Source organism: Heterocephalus glaber, unplaced genomic scaffold, assembly GCF_053883595.1.
Source record: "Heterocephalus glaber isolate CG9 unplaced genomic scaffold, H.glaber_assembly_v1.0 deba00001461, whole genome shotgun sequence".
NCBI classification, from domain to species: Eukaryota; Metazoa; Chordata; class Mammalia; order Rodentia; family Bathyergidae; genus Heterocephalus; species Heterocephalus glaber.
In genome coordinates, this window is record NW_028258308.1 from 18,078,379 (window position 1) to 18,101,476 (window position 23,098).

Consider the following 23,098-nt stretch of genomic DNA (forward strand, 5'->3'; position numbering starts at 1 on the left):
TCAAGCTCTTGGTTAAAAATATTTTAACATCCATTTTGTAGGACACTATCAAAAACATCAACAAGAACAACAACAAAACTCAAACACACTGGTAATTTAAGTTTGAATTTATGTTCTGAAATAAAAATGCAAATTAAAAAACTTTACAAAAATTGTCACACAAAAACCCACCTTAGGATATCATTACATGCTACATTTACCTAAAAAAAGTTAATAGATCTTATCAAAACAAATAGTTGTCAATTATAAATGTCAGTTCCTTTCTTTGCGCCAAAAGAAAGTTCTCGTGAAACGTTAGGTTGGTCTGAAAGCTGGTGAAGCACATGGGTGCAGTCAGCAATGCTGAACACATCCATGAACCAAGGAAGCTTGGAGCCCAGCCTCCCTGGCTGGGGCTAAGCTCTGGCCTGTAGTTTGCCCACATGCACCAGAGAGGCTCTGATTGGATGCTTCTAAACTCCTATGTGCTGTGGTCCTTTCATTTCAGGTAACAGTACAAAATGTTACCACTATTTTCCCACCGACTGTAAACTTCAACAGAAAACAGCATGCTTACAAATTATACTACAATGAATATTACAATTTTTGTGACTCTTCAGGAAAGCTTCATTTTAGAAGTTTCTCACTTGGTTTACTTTCTCACATCCCTTGGGAGTTATCTTCTACACACACTGTATGCACCTGAAGGAATCATCTGGCAATCATCTTTTTCTGAAGTGGCATCTGTAGCTCTGCCTGGTTTGGACAGAGCCACATCTTTGCTCAGGCTCAAACCATCTTCTCTCAAATTACAGCTTGCCCAGCTGGTCCATTTATTGTTTTTTTTTTTTACATTTCACTGTGTCTTGTGCAGATGATATTTTAGTATGTTCCTGTAGAATTTCTTCATATCATCCTAGTTAGTAATGGTTTGAAGTTTTTACATAGTAGATCTTCAGATATTTTGCTGGTGTGTAAATTTTACCTGACTTGCATAAGAACAAATGAGAAGAAACATGCTGGTAGATCTTAGCACCTTATAGTTATGACTCTGTCTCTCCACTTATATTTCATGTTAGCCTTAAAAGAATCAACTCAGTTTACTCATACTTTCTCTGAAATATTTTCTTTCTCAATAGTAAATATAACTATTTTTATAAGAAATACATTCTCAAAACAAACATCACAAAAATCATGAGCTGTAAGTGATTTTAAAATGCACTTGATTCCTTTTCATACATCAGTTCTAAAATAAAGCTTCAACCTTTGACCATGCCCATGGATCCTCAATGTCTAAGACACATTAGTCCACATCATCATTTCTACAGTACAACAATTACTAGAGTGCACAGTCTCAAGTGTGTAGGGGGAGGATCATTAAAATTCATTACTGCAATGTTTAAGTTCCTCATAATTACTTGAAAATTCATAGCATATCATCACAAAATGTTGCTAATTATGAAATGTGTAAAATTACAATAATCTTTTCACAAGATTATTCCAATATCCATATTTATTTATTCCTAATTAAATTCAATTTCAACTACCTGATTTTGAGCCTGAGGTATCTGGACTGTGGTTCTTTTGCTGGGCAAATGGCATGATTCAAACTACCATCTGAAGTATTCAGTTAGAGAAGGAAATACAGTATCATTTATATTGTTTCCTCACTTGGCATACAAACTTAAAAAAAGTCAACCATTTTTTAGTGATAAAAATATAGTTCTTTTGTGAGCATGGACACAATACATGGAATTTGTTTCTTTGCATGAAAAGTGGAGTCATAGGAAAAGGATTCAAATTCTGTTGCTACCTTCTGGTTAACCCGAGTAAGAATGTGCATAAATTCAAGCTTGTGTGCATACAATTTCACCATAGCACAAAGTGACTGAATGAACCAGGATCCATCCTTTGAATTTCGCCAGGAATAGTAACCTACAAGGAAAAATATAGCCAAATATCATGGATATCTGATTTTAGCTGATTCTGTAAATTAGTACATAACCGCAACTATAGAAATAAGCATAAAGTTCCACAGGTCTTATTAGCCATAAAAGGAAAAAAATGACACCTTTGGTTTCAGGAGAAATGATACCAGAGGGGAAAAATGTATTGGGCCTACACTTTTTTTTTTTTTGCAGTACTGGGGATCGAACTCAGGACCTTGCACTTTAGAGGCAGGTGTGGCACCACTGAGCTACATCCCCAGCCCTTGGGCATGCACTTCTGCTTTGAGCTGGGAAAGAATTGTACACTATTGCATTACTGAAAATATTACTCTCTGGGCTCCCCTTCTCACAGGGAGGAACAAGAATCTCCTTTCTCACAGTGAAGAACAAGTAAACACACCAAAAATAAGAAGATGCAAAAACAAAGATATATAAAATGAACCATTATAAGTTGCATGGAGCTGGGGATCTAGCTCAGTGGTTCTGATGCCTGCCTTGCCTTCAATCAGATTTCAGCTTATTTTATTTTTTGAGACAGAGTCTAACTATGTAGTTCAGGCTGGCCTTGAACTCACTATGTAGCCCAAGCTGGCCTCAAACTTGCAGCAGTCCACCTGCCTCAGCCTCCCAAGTGCTGGGATTACAGGCATGCACTACCATGCCCATCACCTTATTTTAATATTAGATAAGAAATAAATTGCTTATGTATGCTTACACAGTTAAGAATATGACTAGTTTATCTATGGGGGATCTGAATCAAGTATAATAAACAGAAAAACCAAACAGGGAAAATCATATATGGTATTCTTTTGTTATTAATTATTACACCCATTGCATTTAATTTAGAAGTGCTTTGCCTAAAAAGGTACTTGGAGAATAAAGGAAACCATATTGAATACATTTAAAAATGCAACACTGCTTAAAAATAATTTTATTATGTTCCCAAACTTTGATACCCGAGTTAAGTTTATAAGTGAACAGGTATATAATCAACAGTTATTTATAGGAGGATATCGTTAAATCACAAAAAAGTGGAGGTTAGCAGCATACTCTGATAATACTTTTATCTTATTTTCTCCTCCTTCTACCTTATCTCAATTAGTAATGTTTTCCTTAATTCCCATCTTCCAAAAAACTCCCAGAAAACATGCATTAGTCCCTTCCTATCTTCAGGGGATGCTCCTAGTCTCCAGTGGGTGCCCGAATCTTCTACATATTGCATTTTTTCCGATGTACACACTTACTCATAGGTTCAGGTCTTCTGCCCACAAACTCAATCCCTTTTCCATCTTCACTAAGCATTCACCCTATATTGTGACCGTAACTTTTCCAGTTTGATGTATGACTACAAAACTAGCATGAATTTCTTTTAGTTTCTTCATCATTTCATGGAGAGATTCATTCTTTTTATGTATCTTATAAGCCTCAGTGTATGATTTATTTTCTCCTCTTATGAAGTCAAGAACTTTCATCTTTTCACTAAAAAAAGTACTTCACGGCTTCTCTTTGGCACATCTGAATTGCCAATATTACTGCTTGAACCTGAACACAAGCACTGTGATGGTTGGTAATCAGTCTGATAACTGACATGGCTATTGAGTGACTAAGGACATGAGAATACCAGACAAAGGGATGATTCATGTCCCAGGAGGGATGGACTGAGATTTTATCACACTACTCAGAAGGTCATAAAATTTAAAACGTATGAACCGTTAACTTCTGGAATTTTCAGACCACAGTTGACAGACTGAAAATGCAAAAAGAAAAACTGTGGATAAGAGAGTGGGAGATTTAATGTATCTGTTTTTTTCTAACAAGTGGATGAAGATCAGACTTCTGCTGCCATATAGGATACCCTTTGGTATTCAGGTCATTGAGAGTCTATATAACCTTTGGAGATTTCTCTGTGGCTATGGTGCCGTAAAATATAGACAAGTTAGCCAGTTTTTAGGATATCAAAATCTTAGTCACTGAAACACACTTTGTTTAATTCTATTAGTCATAGCAGAATTCATTTAAAATCTATATATAACATTCGTTATCTGCCATTTTCTTACCTGGTGCCGTGGAATATGCATACAAGAAGTCAGCCTCTACTGGTATTTTCTGGCACGCCATGTCATCATCAATACCACTGTCTGTCTCAATGCCACAGTCCAATTCTGTTCCCCGGCAGGCCTGTATGTTAGAAAATAAACATTATGTAAAAAATATACATAACTTATATCTAAGAAACATAAAGGCTATGCAAAAACTGGAGTTAATTATAATGAGTCTAATATAATTTCAAAATTGAAATGTACTCTGTATTTTCTAAGTGTAGTTTGAATGCATAAAAAAGTAACAGTAGGGCCATGGATTTAGCTCAGTGGTGCTGGCACCTGCCTCGCAAGCACAAGGTACTGAGTTAGATCCCTGGTACCAAAAAAAAAAAAAAGTAACAGTAGTTCTTTCTGTAGCCCCAGGAAAAAAATAAATCCTTTGAATAACTAACAGTTGAATAAATTACTCTCTGATTAATCCTCAATAACCAAGGTGCTCAATTATTCATTACCTGAATAACGAAAAGTTTGGGTTTTCCAGCTAGACTTCTACAAAGATCCCCTCTGAAGAATTTTGTTAATATTTTCAGGTCAATGGGTCCATTTGTTCCAAAAATTATTCCTTCTTCACCATGGCTTAGAATTACACAAATAAAGCTGCTCCTTTTGCTGTGATCTTCTTTAGAAACTAGAAAGATATTCATACATAAGAAAAAAGTCTTTGCAACTTAATCAACATCACAGATATACTGTGTAAGATGAAGAAATTGAAAAAAGAACTATAAGATCATCTAAACTTAATATGGGACAAAGCCACATACCTGAAATCATTTTAGGGTTTGACATAAATAAAATCTTTTACTTCTTAACAAAATATGTAAGATCAGAATTACATGCAGTATAATTTCAAAATTCTCTTATTTTATTATACGTAAGATTATAGACTGCAAGATTATAGCTTGTAATATAAAATTGGTCAATGAAGGTCATTCTTTTAATTACTTCTTACCATTGCACATCAATTCCACAATTTCTTCCCGTGTAAGATCATTTTTATTCCTCACTTCATATTTCAAGTTCATAAATGTTTCTCTGAGGTTTGCTGCATCTACATCTGTACCAGATCGAGCTGACATTCCTTGGAACAAAAACAAAAAGAACAAAAGAATTGTTTTTAACTGTGTTTTAAAAGAATAACAGCTTTGAGATAAAATGAATTATGCAGCAATTCACAAAATCAATTAATTCTTCCTTTTTAAACCGCAGGCTAATTATTTGATCATGGTGACACAAAGCCTCTCCAGTCTCTTAGCATATAAAACACTTCATACTTGTCCCAGTATGACATAGTTGTCCCAGTGTGATCACCACAGGGATATCTTTCACGGCTGCATAAATGTCAAAAAACCAGAAAATGACTTCAAATACCAAAGAGTAGGGGACTGGTTAAATAAATTATGATTCATTTGTGCAGTGGACTACTATGTTGTAAGTTTTTTTAGATAAAATTTTGCCATGGAAAAAAGTCATTGTTTAAAGAAAACCAATATGGTCCTACTTTTATTTAAGAAAATATTATATATACTCCCAGGGACTGTATTTCTTTGATTCTAAGTTCCCAATGATTTTAAGATGTATTACTACTTTCATGTCATTTAAGGAAAAACAAAAAACACCAAATACTACCATATTTTTTTTGGGGGGGTGGTTGGTAACGGGGATCGAATCTGGTCCTTGCGCTTGCGCAGCAGCAAATACTACCATATTAATACTGTTCATCAGGTATTGTACTGAAAGTAACCTCTTTTAATCCTTCTAACCATCTTGAGGTAGTAATTATTACTAGCTTCATTTGTACAGATTTGGGACCATGTAGGACAGACAGTGAAGAAACTTGTCCAGGACTAGAAGCATAGCTTAGTGTTAAGAGTGTGTGCTTAGCATAGGAGAGAGGCCCTGGATTCAATACCCAGCACATGAACGCATCTGTGCGTGCACGCGCGCGCGCGCGCACACACACACACACAGAGAAACAAAAACAGAAAAAGAAAAGGAAAAATGAAAAGAAAAAAGAAATGAAAAGAAAAGGGAGAGGAAACGAAGTGACAAAGCTACATTAGGCCTGTAATAGGGGTCCTGGGCTTTTTAATCACTCCTTTATCGATCTCCAACATGAATGTAGACTGATTATATGATGCATCCAGCTTTTAGAAGTGTTGAAACACTGAGGGAAATAGACCTGAGATTGAGTAAATTTACTATGTGTGAAGACTAAATACAAAACATCTAAATATCAATACTTCTAAAACATTGTTGATTCACCTCTTTGGGAAGTGTGATTATGAATAATTTTCCATTTTTTTTGTTAATCTGTAGTGCCTGAAATTTCTATTAGACATATAAAATTATAATAAACCCATCAAAGTTTTGACATTGAAAAGCTGAGGTCACCATGCAGCTGTGTGATGAGGTGATTGATTTCTGATGCTGGCTTGTGAGCCACTTTGCAGAATGGAAAATACTGCCACATCTTCACATTTCAAACCAGAAAAAGAGCTCACTCTAAGGCAAAAGCTAGATGGGTGGCCTAAGTATTTATATGGGGGGGGTCTTGAACTCATTATATATGCTAGGCTGGCCTTGAATTCAAAACATTCCTCCTGCCCCAGCCTTCTGAGTGCTGGGATTACAGGCCTGCACCAAGCCCAGAAAATTTTTAAAAATTCATAAAGCAAAAAGAACAAAGTATTTTGTTCTTTTATTTAATGGTTGAAGTTGGTAACTTGAGTTCCATCCAAAAGCAACAAAATGGTGCTATTCAAATTTAGAAATTCATTTTCAATTATTCTCTACATATTTTTTTAACTAATCTAATTCCAAATCCTGCTTCTATTCCAGTAAAGTGTAGCTTCCTTCGATTCTTGCTACCACTCTTGTCTCTTAAACTGAGTGTATCTAGTTTTTATAATTAAAAATTAATTCTAATATGATTAATATACCAATTCAGAAAAAAGGGTTGAGGTTAATTTTTTATATAAGGATACCAGGTGTTCTAGTGCCGTCTGCTGAAGACACTATCTCTTCCTTGGCTCTTGAATCGAGTTTATATTCTATAAAATGCTAATGTTAAATAATCTTTCAAAACTCAGTGGACCATATATGTGTGGTTCTATTTCTAGATTTTCTGTTTTATTCAAATGATCTATATGTCTTTCCTTACACCAACACTGCCTTGATTACTGTAGCTTTAGAAGAAGTCTTAAAATTAGATACTAAACGTCTTCCAACACTGTTTTTGTTTTTGGCTTTTTTGGGTCCTTTGTACTCCTACAAAACTTTTAAATTTCAATATCCAGTTCTTCATTTATACCAAGTATACACAGACATGAATTTTTATATATACCTTGTGTTTTCTAATCCTGCTGAATTCAAGTACAAGTTCTAGGGGCTCCTAGACATTTCTTAGTATTTTCTCTGTAGATGATCATTTCATCTACATATAAAGATTTTGCTTCTGCCGTGCGAATCCTATCCTAGTTGTGTCATTTTATTGCCAGACTATTTTGGTGGGGACTAGGTTTCAAAGTTTAATGGACAGATAAAGAGTAAGCATATCTGCCCTTGTTCCCCACCTTAAGGAGAAAGCATTGTATCTTCTCCATTCATACAAGGCTTTCTCGCTGGAAGTATGGAGTACATGTCTTTAATTTGTTGAGAAGTTTCTGTTCTACTTCTAGACTCCTGATAGCTTTTACCATGAACAGCTGTAGAATTTGGTCCAATACTTTTTCTCCAACTACTGACAGGATCATATGGCTTTTTCCTTTCCTCTGTTAAAATGATGACTTTTGGGGGTGGATCTTCCAATGCTGAACCAACACTGCCATCCCTATAACAAAACCACTTTCTACATACTGCCAGATCTGACTTCTAATAGTTTGTTTTGTTAAACAAATGTCTATCTATGTTCATACTTTTTTCTATTATCTTTATCCAATTTTAGGATTAGCACAATGTTGAGTTCCTAAAATGAGGGGAGAAGTGTTCCTTCTTTTTTTCTGCTTTGTTTGATATAATTTATCAGTTAAAATGTTTATGAGCCTGCTGTTGTCATATAGGTAGGTTTTCAAGGTAGGAATATACTTTCTTTAATAGGTGCTATTTAAATTTTATATTTCCTCCAGAGTTAGTTTCATTAATTTGTCTTCTAAGTTACTTCTTAGAAGTTGTCAAATTTATTTCAAAACAGATTTTTGTAATATGCTTTCTATATCCTTTTAAATTCTGTAAAATCTGTGGTAATGTCTCCTAGATCTGAATATTGTAGTTTAAAAAATGTATAACTGATATTGTGTAACAGGAAGAAAAGGTCTAAAAGAGCAGGGGAACTGGAAGGGGTAGGGGAAGGAAAAAAAGGGAAAGGAAAAAATATGAGAAGAGGAAAAAAATGGAAACAAGGTCTTTGCAAATAGGGAAGAGTGGAGGGGGTGAAGGGAGGGCAAGGGAAGAGGAAAAAAAATAAGAACCAAGAGACTCATGTAATGGTGCAAGATCCCAATGATGAATGTAACTGTGTTGTATACCTAAAAAGTACCAATAAAGTTAATGGGGAAAAAAAAAAAATCTACCAATTCAGAGAATTTTCACGGAATTATCTGAAGGATGAATAACAAGAAAACAGCCAAAATGTTCATTTATATGGTAAATTACACAAATTAAATGAATACTAAATGGGATGCAGTAACATATAACCACCAAAATAACAAGAAAATTATATAGCAACAGAAAAATACTTATATTACATTAACGGGAACAGTAGAATATAATTTTTTTTCATAGAATTAATAAAATCAATCTTTCCCCAAAAAACTACCAAGGAAAATAACACATAATACACCTAAATGCTAATTAGCTTTTCGGGATCATGAAGGATTTCATTTTCTACATTCTCTAAGAAAATTCTAAAATTAGTAGATTCAAATTATACATGGTGCACCAAGAACGGGATTTGGTGATCATGCTATGGTGAACTTAAAGAGAGCAGCTTCAGTGGTAGAGGTAGAAAGCAGAGGAAAAAGGTTAAGAAGAAAAGGGCAAGAAGCCAAGATGACCAGCTTAAATTTCCTGTATTCAATATTTAAGGAAGAAGGGAAAGAAATAAACATCAGAGCAAAGCATAAGAGGAAGCAGAGTAAAAGAAAGATCTCTTTAATATGGGGAACAGAGCAGATGAAGACATGAAGAAGTAAAGCACAACAGAGTTCAGCCTTTGGAGTTGGTCAGACCAAGGCCCAGACCCCAGCTCTGCTGCTGGGCTACCTACACCCTAAGGCTTTTAGCTTCCAGAATCTAACGGCAGTGGCTTCTCAGTTTTGTTATAAAAATAAATGAGACAGTATCTGTGATGTGCCTTGCAGGTTCTGGAAAGAAATACTACCTCTTAATATTTTTTGAGAACCTTTTATTGGTCTAAAAGAGGGAGCAGGAGGATAAAGAAGCAAGGGTTACAGATTAGGGAGGGCAGAAGAAGGCAAGCACACAGATAAGAGGCCAGCTGCCCAAAGAGGGAGAGATTCTGCACATGGGTAGAAAAGTTAAAAGTTCATATTGTATTACAGGACCTGTAGGGTCTTGCCTTATTTCTACCTTGGTATGGTGCATCACTTTTACTGACTAATAATACATCAATACTCCTTTTTATGTCATATCAAATATAAATGGCACTAATATTTGAAAAACATTAAAATTATGTAAGATACATACCAGTGCTTCTATGAAAGTTCTTATTATTAATAATTATACATAAACCCATTTCAGGATAATCCATTTTGTATCTATTATCCAAGGATATTCCGGAGTCCATTGATTTGCTTCCGTGTATGATCTTTCTGTTTGGAAATCAGATACTTTAAAAAGGTAGAAATGGCCGATCCACTAATACAACTTTTATGACTCACAAGAACAGCTAACATTTGTTTAAGGTTATGTACAAAACTTTTTGCTACAGGATCTTCCTCCTTTAAAATTTTACTACAAATCATTTTACAGATACAAAAATGACCCATCCGAGACTAAGAGATGTGTTGACGGCCATGAAGATGGTGCATCAGAGCCAAGGGGAAGGAAACCCTTTACTGGACTTCAGAGTTTCAGGTTTTAACTTTATGTTCCTTATTTTTCTTTACATATTAGTAAAATTTTAACAAATACATTTTATAATTTAAAATACTGTAACTCTAAAATAGTTTATACTTTAAGGTAAGAGTCAAACCTTTACAATTACTCTGAAATGATAGAAACCACTAATCCTCAAATTCTATGAGCCAAAAAAATTAATAATTATTAGTTAATAACTTATAGAAGCACTGTTATAAATAACTGAAAATACTTGTCTGAAAATCACTTGTCTAAAAATTTTCTCTAGATCAGTAAATACATTCTTTAAGGACCAAATACTAAATTATTTAGGCTCTTGGGTATTCTAGTCTCTGCTAAATTCTTCTGGTACTCAATTCTACTGGTGAAACTAGCTAGGAACAATATGTGAATGAATTAAGTATGGCTCTGCTCCAATAAAACTTGACAAAAATAGCCCATAGGCCTGACCCATGATCTATCAGAAATCTAGGAAATAACAAGTCTAGGAACAGACAAACACCAATACCTTGTCTATATACTTATATACTTAGAGTATTTTGTATTTTATCCAATTCTAAAAATATTGTGATTGAAGGTAGTAATTAAAGGAGTCAAGGTCAGAAAATAACAATTATAATTACAAAGGTAAAGAGCCCCAGGGCCCTACTCTCATTTTGTGAAAAAACAAAACAAAACAAAAACAAAACAAAACCCTAAAAACCAAATGACTTAATCTTCAGGTCATAAAATACAAATTAAGTATCCCTTAAAAAATCTGAAATCGGTCCCATGATTTAGCTCAGTGGTTCTGCTGCCTGCCTTGCAAGCGCAAGGTCCAGAGTTCGATCCCTGGTACCAAAAAAAAAAAAATTCTGAAATGCTCCAAAGTCTGAAACTTTTGAAAGCCTACAAAATGCCATACAAGGAAAATTTCACATATGACCTCATGTGACAGGTCACAGTCAAAACAGTGGGACATTAAAAACCTATAAAATTACCTTTAGGCTATATGTATAATGTTCTTATGGAATGTCTAGACTTTGGTTCCATCCCTAAGACACTTCTTTATGTACATGCAAACACATCTTAATCTGAATGAAACTGAAATCTAAAACACTCCTGGTTTTATCTTTTCACCTAAGGGACACTCAACCTGTAACAGGCCATAGAACTATAAATACCATCTCTCAATGCCCATTCCCCACTTCCTCCTTAGGAGTAAGTCCTCTACCAGCAATATGATAGCTGGACCAAGAAGAGATACTCCTTAACAAACAGCAGAGACTTAACAAGCTTGGGAATGTGAGGGTAACGTATCACAGGAGCAAAACAACCCTAGACTTCTTTGGGGCTTCCAATGTAATTCACTGTATATATGATATTCTATACAAAAAGATGGTAGGGTTTAAAAAATAACAACAACAGCCTTGGAAAATGGGGTTATATTTCAAATTCCTTTGCTAAACAAACAAGCTAAATCATTAGCAGGGACTTGTTAATAGCATTGCTATACTACAATTGTTAGTCTGTAATTCCCAGAGTGGTTCAGAATAATAATACTGGGTCTCAGAAATAAACTTTTAGAATTTAAAAAACTTTTAAAATTGACAGATAATAATTACACATCTCTATGATGATGTTTTGGTACATTTATACATTGTATCGATCAGCTCAAGATAGTTAAAATATTTTATATGGATAATAAAAGACATGAATTAACTGGAGTGAATTTTTATCTTTTTCCCTTATTGGCCAGTTATTGGAAGCATTAATAAGCAGAATATACTAAAAAAGAAGAAAAAAGAAAGACAAAGGATAAAAGATAAGGCAATTCTAGGCAATTCTTCTCCAGCTAAAAACCAGCATTGCATTTTAGTCTTAAAACCTATAAACAACAGGTCAAAAAATTCCCCGAAACACAAAACCTCTAATCCTGTACAATGATTTGGGAAGACAGAGTGCACCCCAGAGGCGAGTCCTGCCTCTCTGGTAGAGTCCTTCTTATTCCAGGGGTGAGTCAGACACTGTCCTAGGTCTTTCCTTTCATCCTCCCCAGAGTTCTGCCGGTTTTACTATCTCCATTTTAAAGATGAGATTCAGTGATGTAAAGTTATGGAAAGCCACACAGCTCTCTGAGGTGGGAAGTCAGCTTGGTCTCTGACTAGAAAGCCTATCTGTTCCCCACTCCTACTGTATCATACATGTCCATCTTTTTTTGACTATTAAGGATTCCATTTAAATACTCACGTTTCTAAATCTTTCATGGATTTTGCATCCACTGAGTTTTCAGTGTTCTCCATGGCTACTTTTCTTAACTAGGATATAAAAAAAAGGAAGTTGATAAAAATCAGTATTATAAAACCACCATTGCATATTAGTGATCCCAGTTAATATTTCTCCAAATCCCCTTGTTTAATCCTCTACTGTGAAAGGTCTGTAAGTCAGACCTGGGGGAATGATCCTTTGTAACATAGGCTTTCTGCCTCTGTCTCTGTGTCTCTCTCTCTGGGCCCCTCCCTCCCTCTTGTTTCTTACCCGATTATCAATTATATATAATGAATTACATCAAATACACAGATAAACAATGAATTTTTCCATTGTGTCCCCTTGTCAGATCAAGATAGAGATTGCAGCTTGTTTTCTTTATTACCCATCTAATCAGCTCATTTGTAGGAACTCAGCTTCCAACTCAAAAGTTAAAACAAAATCAAAACTTACACAAGGGTATGTATGCCTCACATAATATTGTTCCACAATGCTTGGATTCCCAAGAGATACATTATTAAGATGTTCCAAACCTCTATTTAATCCTTATCCTTAAATTGGGTTTCAGCATCCAAACTTCTCACTTAGGGTGGTTGAATGGCTAGAAGACTTAAGAGTAAAAACTAAAATTTCTACTTTCATTATTCCAACAGGTACATCTCATACAGTTAACAAATCTTTATCTTCAAAACAACCACTTACTGAGCACTTATGACATATCAGGTACTTTGCCAGGCATCTCATCTTTATTAGTAATTCTAAAAGCCAGGAAACCTAATTTTTAGTGATTAAGTGACTACATTCACTTCCCACTCTCATACCCTGCCTGAAGAACCCAACCCCTTACTACTTGACTTTTGAGTTCTAGGTATTCTCCAGCTTCCAGAAGCAAAGGTACTTGCCATGGTAACCTACCTCCTTAAATAGGGATAAGAAGGACAAAAATAAAACAAAATATAAGGACAAAACGTCCTGAACAAATTTCTCCAGACTCTAGGTCCTGAGTTCGATCCCCAGAACCCCCCAAAAAACATTCAATCAAAATACAACTTTAACCTCACTCTTAGGCTAAACTCAGAAATACTGTAGGAATACGCAATCCTACCAACAAGACACACCCATAAAATACTTTCTAGATAATCCTAGGCAACCTCCTCTGATTTTTAAATTTGTGACACAATATACACAAAATTTATTATTTTGGCCACTTTTGAGCATACAGTTCAGTGGCATTAAGCACAGTCACACTGCTGTACAACCACCACCTCCATCCTCTCCAGACTTTATCTTCCTGAGACTCCATTTCAAGGTCCCGCACGCAAGGTCTCTGGGAAAGCATGATTCCTTCCCTTCTTCAAAGCTAAGTGTCTTCCTCTCCTCACACCACTTCTGTTCATATGGTGGAGAAAGAGTACAGAAGAGGAAGCGTCACCCATTAAAATTTAACCACAGAAGAGGGTAGTGTTTTACTTTCTCCCAAAACCAATCTATTTTTTGCATTTCTATGAAGGCTCTTTGCTTTCTACCATTGTACTTCCGGCAGGCTTTCTAGAAAACCACAGCTGGATGTGAGCACTATTGGGATAAATAATCAGGATAGTGGGCAAATATTTAGTGAACACATACTTTGTACCAGGTTATCATTCTGGGCACTTTAACAGTGGAAGACAACACAAAGTTCCTACTTTCAAGAAGCTTTCATTCTGGAGAGGAAGCCTATAATTTATAAAAAGATTTCACACTGGTAGGGGGTATGAAGACAACAAAACAGAGTAAACTAATACACAGAGTGAGAGCTACACTAGCTAAGGCGGTCAGGGAAGTCATCTCCATGGTGACATTTACCGGAGACCTAGCTAGATGACATAGAGGATGCCATTACAGCTGTCTGTGCTGGCAGGACCAGCAAGTAAAAAGGCATGATGAGTTTGTTGTATTCATGGTGCACAGCGAGTGGTTTGATTAGTGCATGGTAAAAGAGGGAAGGAGCGGAGGGAGATGACACAGGAAAGGAAAGATCACATAAGGCCACCGGAACCAAGAGGCACTTTAGTCCACTCAAGAGGTGATGACAGCTGGTATAGAGCAGAATAATGGATAAAGGTAGTTAGAAGCCTAGAATTTGACGGAAAGATCAGAGCTGGATATACACTGGGCATCCTGCTTTTATTTTATTCATTAATTTAATTTTTTGGTACTGGGGATTGCACGCAGAGCTTTGACACTGAGCTACATCTCCAACCCTTTAAAAATATCTTTATTTTGAGACAGGGTCTCACTAGGTCGCTGAGTTGCCCAGTTTGGCTTGAACTTCTGGTCTTCCTGCCTTAGCCTCCCCAAGTGCTAGAGGATTACAGCTGTGTCCCACCATGTTCAGCTTGTACCCTGTTAAGAGGTTTAGTAGAGGAAATAAAGCCAGGAAAAGATACTAAAGCAAAGTGAAAGAAGATGAATGTGGTGGGGCCGGGGATTTAGCTCAGTGGTTCTGCTGCCTGCCTCAAAAGCACAAGGTCCCGAGTTCTATCCCCAGTACCAAAAACAAAAAACAAAAAAAGATGAATGTGGTGTACCAAAGCACACAGAGACACTGTTCAACCTTTTCGAGTATTGCTAAGAGAATAATTTAGATAAGGACCACTGGTTTGGTTAGGAATGTCATCAGTATAATGGGGACTAACAGAAAAAAAATCCAATACTTGAAAGTGGGCAAAAGAAATTACTACACGTCATTTACACTGTCTAGTGGACTCTACAGAATTCTATAGGCCCTCCTCCTCTTTCTTCTTTTGTGGTACTGGGGGTTGAATCTAGCAGTTCAATCCTACCACTGAGGTACATCCTCACCCAGCCTTTTTTATTTTGAGACTGAGTCTCATTAAATTGCCCAGGCTGGCCTGGGACTTGAGATCCTCCTGCCTCACCCTTCTGAGTGGCTGGGATTATAGGCATGTACCGTGGTGCCTGGCTAGGTATACTCTTTTGACTAACCTCCTGACTTGGCTGTTTTACAACTCTGTAGGAAATTAAGCCATACAAAGTAGTATGCAAATAATTCTTGTCTATAGCAGTGAAAATGAATTTTTGTCTTGTAATGATGCAACTGATTTCTACCCTAAAGACTGATCCTTCCAAATTACACTTACTGCCCTATAGGACAGAAATGTTTTGTATCTATCAGTAATTTCCTTTCATTATCCTCAACTGTCTGTATCTGTCTATTCTTTAAATTCTCCTTTGAACTGGTCTTATCTTACTAGTTCCATTATTTTATTTATTTATTTATTTTGCGGTACCAGAGATCAAACTCAGGACCTTGTGCTTGTGAGGCAGGTGCGGCACCACTGAGCTAAATCCCCGGCCCTACTAGTTCCATTATTAATTAATTGAATAAAATATTTACTATATATGCTTATTTTATATTTGCACAACAGCCAAGTTTTTAACTTTTTGAAAGGGAAAGGAGACAGGGGACAGTAGCCAGAGAGGTACAAAGGGTAGAGGATGCTTCTTACTTCATTTTGTCAAAAGACTTAGGCTCATGAGAATGACCTCGTGGAAAGTGTGGAATTCCTAAGGAAGAAAGAGTGAAGTTCTAAAAGGATAAAAGATGTAATGTATTTCCTTACATATGGAGAAACATTAAGCTCAGGTAAGAACAGAGACAGCTCATCCAATGTAATGGGAAGGAAGACAAAATATTTTAATATAATACGAAAAGGCTGGTGAATGTGATGGGAGGATGAGGTACTTCTCAGTATGACATCTATCACTCCTATATTTAGAAGATAAACTATGAGACAAGAATCCCAAAATGTCTTCTATTTACAGACCCATGTGTACTTATTTACATATTTTACCAATACCAAAAACTAATCATGCACAACGATACACGACATAGGCATTCTCAAACACTACCAGAAGAGACACATCGGTAAGATCTCTTGAGAATATTTTGACATGTCCCCTTATTCCCTAATAACAAGTGAAGCTTGATATAGTAAAATTATACTACTAAGAATGCAACCCGGGGAAATAACCCTGGGGGTAGAGAAAGTAAGGGAAGAATATACATTATTCATTAAAAAACTGAGAATCTAAGAACAGAGAAATAGTTAAGTTATAGTATATCCATTCAATGGTTAATGCAGCTATTCAATTTTTCTTTTTTTTTTCAATCTTTCTTAAAGAACTTACAACATGGGAAATGCTCATAATATAAACCTAAGTTAAAATAGGCTATAAGAACAGTATATCTTAATTAAATATACATTACAAAAAGAGCAAAAGTGCTTATGCAAATCATTACATATTAACATATTTGGCTATTTCTGGGTGACAGGATTACTGACAACTTATTTACTAAATATTCTGTATCTTTTTAAAAAATCGGTATCACTTTTAAGGTTAGAAAATAGTAATATATTATTTTATAACAGTATCAACAATGACAGAATGCATCAACCAAGATTGTGCTAAATAATTTCAACTCTCAAATCTTGTTTCAAGAGTGACAAAAAGAAGGATACTTTATTATTTTGAAAGCAGTCATTCTTCCTTGCTTTTAGCATGCTCTAATCTATCTGCCTATCTCTTTTTCTTTCATATAGGCAATAAACACGTATCGGGTACAAGGAAATTCCAAACTTACATGAACCATAAGTGCCATGGGACCAACTTGTCCCCACACGTGTCAATTCAAAGTATGAAAGGCATAAGCTGAAATAATTATCCATCTGTGGCTGAGGAATGAGATGTGATCAGCCTGATTAACAGAAAATAGTACAGGGTGGCTAACAAGACTGGAAACAGGCAAATGCATCACAAATGGCTCACTGATTTTTTTTTTTTTTTTTTTTTTTTTTTTTGGTTTTTTGAGGCAGGGTCTCCCTTTATAGTTCAGGCTGGCCCTGAACTCATATATAGCCCAGGCTGGCCACGAACTCAGTGATCCTCCTGCCTCAGCCTCCTGAGTGCTGGGACTACAAGCATACGCCACCACACCCAGCTCATGACTCACTGATTTTTAAAAAATAGGGAAGAGATAATTTTATAAAGTGAACCTAGAGGTCCTGGCATTGTCCTTTCTAGTTCCAAGGTTTGCCTCAAACTGGCCCTTTAAATGGACTGCCCAATATAGGGCTCACAATCTGTGTTCGGGAACCCCTAAGAGCTGATCAGCTTCCACCAACAATCATGGTCCTGAAGATCTCATTCCTAAAACCTTTAAACAGCGTGGTAATGCTTACACTAGAATATTGACTTGAATTTATAATTTTTGTCTCTTTTCTGATATTAAGCTGTAGGAAAAAATTATTCTCTCTTTGTGACTGGTTATAAAAGTTTTAAATAGTGACCAGCTTTCCAGAGTTCAAAATATTTGCAGTATTTGCTTGTTGGCTTGGACCAATGTTAAGATTTTATCTAAATAGTAGGGTGTGTGTCAGAGAAAGAGAAAGAGAGAGAAAGAGAGAGAAAGAGAGAGAGAAGAGACAGGTAGATCCTGGGGATCGAATTGAATACAGGGACTTCACACTGAGTTACATCCCCAGCTCTTTTTAAATTTTTTATTTTGCGATGGGATTTTGCTATTAATTTGCTAAGTTACCCAGGCAATGCTGAAACTTGCCATCCTTCTACTTCACCCTCCTAGAGGGCTGGAATTACAGGCATGTGCCATAACGCCATGGTAATAGTAATTTCCTTTTCATATCTTAAACCAATTTTCTCTGACCAATTATTGAAAGAAAATTTTTCAGATAGACCAGTCTTACTATATAAGTAATTATAATTCAATCATTTCTGATATTAGACATGAGTGACAAATTTCTTATTTAGTAAGAGTTGGTGGCTGAAGAAAAGAAACATGAATTCTTCTGGGAGTTAAAATGGTATCTTACTAGGAAACAAATACTTTAATGTATTTAGTGTCCTTCATTATTAGTACGTGAAGAATATATATACCATCTCAGATATCAGGTGATCTTGATTTACTACTAAAATTTTTTAAGATGATAAATGAAATACTTCTAGCATGAGACATGTATACATTTGCTGTCATTATCTGCTTTTTCCATCTGATGAGCTTGGCTTCCTCAGAACTGACTAAAGTGTTACACAGCATTACCTCACCTCTGTTAGCTAATGCCTGGCTGCATACAAATTATTCTAGAGAGGGTGATCTCATCTTAGAAGGATAAAAGATGTCCTGAGGGAAATATTTACTGACCTAAACCATAACAAGAATTTAGTTTCTCACATCGCACATTTGACAAAATGTAAATAAGGAAAATAAATAGAGTTTAAAAAATGTATCCTGGCATAGGAATGGACTTAGTTTTCCTACTGTGATGATGTGTGTAAACTGCAGAGCCAGGATTCAAACCAAGACCTGGCTGTCTCAAGGACACAGACTCTTCCTACACATTCCATAGACTGCTTAGCACCATAGAGAGTGATAATGCTATGACTAATTTCCAGGAAGGAAACAAAAATCCACAACCTCAGAAGCCCTAGTTAAGATAGACAAAGAACATAAATAACATGATAAAAATGACTGCTGGGAACTGAAATAGCAGCTGATGCTAAGTATCCTTGGGCAATTGGTTCCAAGTCCCAATTGGGACAGCAAATTCTCAGCAGGCTCAAGTCCCTTATATGAAATGATAGAATATTTGCATACAACCTATGCAGACCTCCTATATACTTTAGATCATCTCTAGATTACTTATGATACCTAATACAATGTAAATGCTATGTTTAGGGAATGACAAAAAAAATGTCTGTATATGTTCAGTATAGATGCATTTTTTTCTAACATTTTTGACGATGGTTGAATCCACAAATGCAGAGGCTAATGTAGTACACTTACTCTAGTAAGTAATGAAGAAAATAGGAATGATGATTATGGTGTTTCTGATGCTAGTGGGTAATTTACTTCTAAAAGCAAAATAACTAGTTTCAAGTTAATCACTCAGTATAAGACATTAAGTCATTCTCTACATCTCTACTTGCCTATAGAGGAAAGATGAAGCCATTCCAATATGATTTCTGGGAAGACTACATCTCTTTTAAACAATTTGAAAAATACTGGGATTATATTTATTGCCTATCAGTAAGGACAAAGTCTCAAAAGCAGTAGCAATCACATTTCCAGATAAAGAAAGCTTCACAATAGTGTGTATAAGATTTCAGCTAAAATGCTGAATTATTGAACTCACTGTTGTCACTGGGCCTGGTAAAGTCAATCTTTCAATATTTAAAATATAATTAAGATAAAAACATGAAAAATGGAAAGTAAAGTTAAATATTGAATAAACCAAGTTCAGTTGTAGTATATGAACAAATGAAACTCTTTCCCTTTTTTTGGGCATGAGCCACACAACCAAGAAGACAGACTAGCAAGCGGCCACAAGTCAGAAAGGACTTGGTACTTACTTACTACTTGGAAGAAGTCTCTTCCCTTTTCCAAATGAAGTCCTAAGATGATACTTTTTTTTTTTTTTTTGAGGGAAAAAGGAGAAAATGGCAAAGCATTTGCAAGCCTAAATATTTTTGTATAAAATAAATGAAGAATGGAGGATTTTGGATATCTTTTATAAAAATTATAATTAACCATAATAATCTAGTGAACACCAACTGTGTGCAGAGTAGAACTTAATTGTACAAAGTAGTGGAAGGGACAAAGAGCCTACCCCATGTGAGGCTTATACCCACGTTCACTTATTTTCCTAAAAGGCTCGACAAGGCAGATGTCAGAGCATGTGCAGTCCATATCAAATAACCCTACCTCACTCTACCACATCGCAGAAGTTCTACAGGCAGTATTTAAAGGCAATAATAAAGCATGCAGAAAATAACTTACATTATATAGATTTCACATTTACAAAGCCTTGTCACAGACTTTTTTTTTTGGTACAGGGCATCGAACTCGGGACCTTGCACTTGCAAGGCAGGCACAGGAACCACTGAGCTAAATCCCAGGCCCACAAACATTTTTTCATCTGATCCCCACAGCAAGTGTGATGTGTATATATTCCAGTTTATGAATGAGCCAGTAAGTGCTTCACCTTTAAAGAATTAGCCTCAGGTAACCTGACCAAGAGACCACCCTTCCCAGCCAATACATCTGTATTTATTAAATGTGTATAAAAGAATATTTAAGAATCTAAAAATTCCCAAATATTTTTAAGAGACCTAAACACCAGTGCTTCTTATCTTTGGGGCAGAACTTAAAAGTATTATTTAAGGGCCAGGGATTTAGCTCAGTGGCACCGCACCTGCCTCACAAGCACAAGGACCTGAGTTCGATCCCTGGTACCAAAAAACAAAATTATTTAATACTAATGTTACTCGTGAAAATAAAGATTGCTTCGTAATATTAGAAGGGAGATGATGCAATAGATTGGGTTAAATTAGGTTTCAAAGGAAACCAGTAAAACCGCATCATAATTCTTTGTATCAGATAAATTGCCAGTTTCTTAAAATGACAGGAAGCAAGGCCCTTTTTCATGATGACCAAAGCAAATCTCAATTAGGTACAACATTTTTTGAACAAGTTTTATTTCCACAGTCTAATAAACTCTTCATTCACTAAAATACATTATTAACTTTTAAAAGTCTTTGAGCAGAGCAAAGCCAAAACTCGAACAGGGCTGATTTAGGCTTTAAATTTCATTTTTAGTGATCATATGACCGTACCACATTCAAAGTGGCTGACACATCTTGATTCTGGCTGATCTAATCACAGGGCTAAGCACCTTCTACTATCTTGCATATCCATATTGTTACAATGACTCCATTATTTCATGTCTACTATTCTTTTCTAACGCACATTTTAATTATAATTTGCTAAGCAATCTTAAAACAAATTTACTTTTTCTAGATAGGGCATCTGGATGGGGTAAAATTATTAAAAAGCATAATATTGTAATAAAAACAAATGGCATTCACTTGCGCCAGGCCCAGGATATGGGGAAAGACAAAAAGAACATCATAATAGATAAATCAGTCCCTCATTTGTTTGCTTATAATTTAGAAAGGAAGATAGTAAATGACCAACGTAAAAGATATGACGCATCTTCTTGGGAAATGCTGGGTACAAGGAAACACATAATAGGAAGACTGAACCTTGAATTGTTAAATGAAAATGTTAAGCAAATGTGAAGAAATGGGGGGTAGGGGGAAGGAATGAAAGTGTAGAAGTCAGAGACTAGGTTTGACCGTAAGCATAGTGCACGGTACAGAGAGTGAAGGATATATTAAAAGATAAGGCAAGAGAGGTTATTGAGGACCTAGTCAGTATTTGGCTTTGCTAATCACATTAGAGGACCAGATTTACCTTGAGGGCAAAGAACCAGCTTTCTAGATTTTCCTGTTGTAAAACATGGTCTGGAGAGGAGGAGGGAGGCCTGGCCGTGGGGAGACCAACGAGGAGGCTGGTGCAGTTAGGTGAGTCTAAGATTGCGGTCAGGGATGAAGGGGCATGCCCTGGCAGACATGTAGGAGGTCGCCAAGGCCAGGGGGCTAACTGCCGAAGGAGTAGGACAGGGGAGAGGTGGCTGAGCAGCACAGTTCTTTGGTGCCACTTACTGGGGCAAAGAGGCAGCGGCTCAAGTCAGGCTTGAGAAGAGATCCACTGAGAACGAGAGAAACAGGTGTGAAAAAGGCCTGAGGGGATTTCAGAGCGGCTCCTTCCAGTGATTTTGACCAAGGATACAAACAAAAAGAGCTGGAGTCTTCATGAAAGCCTTCCCCTCTTAAAAGTAATGCAGTCATTGCTTACAAATAGCTCTGTGGAAGAACTGAAAGCACAGTAAACCCGAGAAAACTCTAGGCCCTCAGACTGAGAAGGCAGCAGAGATCAGATACTCAGGTGCTAATGGGAGGCACAGCGCCAAGGGCCAGAGCCTCAGACTGCAGCGGGCCAGCCTGCAGCCCCGGGACAGAGGTTTCTGAAGCCTCTCCTTGCTCCTCCCTGGCCGATCCAGCCCTCGGCCGGTGGTTCCATTCTCAGTCCCACCCCCATATTTCGCGGCCTCCGGCATCCCGGTCCCAGCTCTGCGGTCCGGCCTCGGGGCCCCCGGCCAGCCAGCCAGTAGCACTCCCCGCCCCCAGCTCGGTGCCCGTGAGGGTTTCCCGCTCCCGGGCCGGGCCTCCCATGCCCAGGGCCCACTCACGGGCCCGGCCTCTCGGTCCGCCGCGCTCAGCGCTCGCTCCGAAACCCTCAGCAGAGCAAAACAAAGGCTGTCTCCCGGACCGTCTCCTCTCCTCCTCTCTTCCGTCTCCTAGCAGCAGCTGCAAACCCGGGGCAGGTCCCCAGGGCAGGCACTTGTGTCAGGAGAACGGAGGGAGCGGGCCCAGGGCTGGCGCCGCAGGGCCGAAAAGGGGCGAAGGGGACACTCACCGCACAGCCCCCACAGCTTCCAATCAGCAGAACCCACCTCTCCGCTACGCCGGCGCCAGCAAGGTTTCTGCAGCCGCAGCAGCTGGGAAAGGAGTGAGCTAGGCCCGCCCCTAGGCCCGCCTCCCCGACCGCCCCCGTCCGCACCTCCCCCAGGGCGTGCCCCTTCCGGTCTTTGGGACCCCGCGCTCCCCTCCGCGGAGACACGCTTCTCCAGCTAGCCCACCACCCAGTCCGCGGGGGAAGGCGGCTGGCTGCCTGCCAGACCCTGCACTGAGCCCGCCTTCCAGCCGCGGCAGCCCCGCCCGCCCCCGGCCCCGGCCCCG

The 23,098-nt window shown here is 37.4% G+C and overlaps 1 protein-coding gene across 4 annotated transcripts; it reads right to left on the reverse strand.

Moving 5' to 3' along the window:
- Positions 1-92: 92 nt before the first annotated feature.
- Positions 93-23,096, reverse strand: Casp3 (caspase 3). 4 transcript variants are annotated; one of them, XM_087217086.1, is made up of 7 exons: positions 22,776-23,096; positions 12,356-12,423; positions 9,734-9,858; positions 4,980-5,108; positions 4,483-4,658; positions 3,986-4,106; positions 93-1,914 (listed from the first exon to the last, which is right to left on the reverse strand). In XM_087217086.1, the coding sequence occupies exons 2-7, from the start codon at positions 12,406-12,408 to the stop codon at positions 1,685-1,687; spliced, it is 834 nt and encodes a 277-aa protein (XP_087073212.1). In that variant the 5' UTR covers positions 12,409-12,423; positions 22,776-23,096; the 3' UTR covers positions 93-1,684. The 4 variants fall into 4 exon arrangements, with proteins under 4 accessions (XP_087073212.1, XP_087073214.1, XP_087073213.1 ...); XM_087217088.1 differs by having other exon boundaries at positions 22,813-22,870; XM_087217087.1 differs by lacking the exon at positions 22,776-23,096 and adding an exon at positions 22,549-22,761.
- Between the last annotated feature and the right edge of the window lie 2 nt (positions 23,097-23,098).

What these genes read in the sequence shown, in the direction of transcription:
- Casp3 (XM_087217085.1), bottom strand. Translation starts at nt 22,147, where the DNA reads ATGACTGCATTACTTTTAAGAGGGGAAGGCTTTCATGAAGACTCCAGC. An exon ending in GCCGCTGCCTCTTTGCCCCA is followed by an intron (nt 12,424 to 21,961) that starts GTAAGTGGCACC and finishes TTTATATCCTAG; the next exon opens with TTAAGAAAAGTAGCCATGGA. An exon ending in CCAAACTTTTCGTTATTCAG is followed by an intron (nt 4,107 to 4,482) that starts GTAATGAATAAT and finishes TCTAACATACAG; the next exon opens with GCCTGCCGGGGAACAGAATT.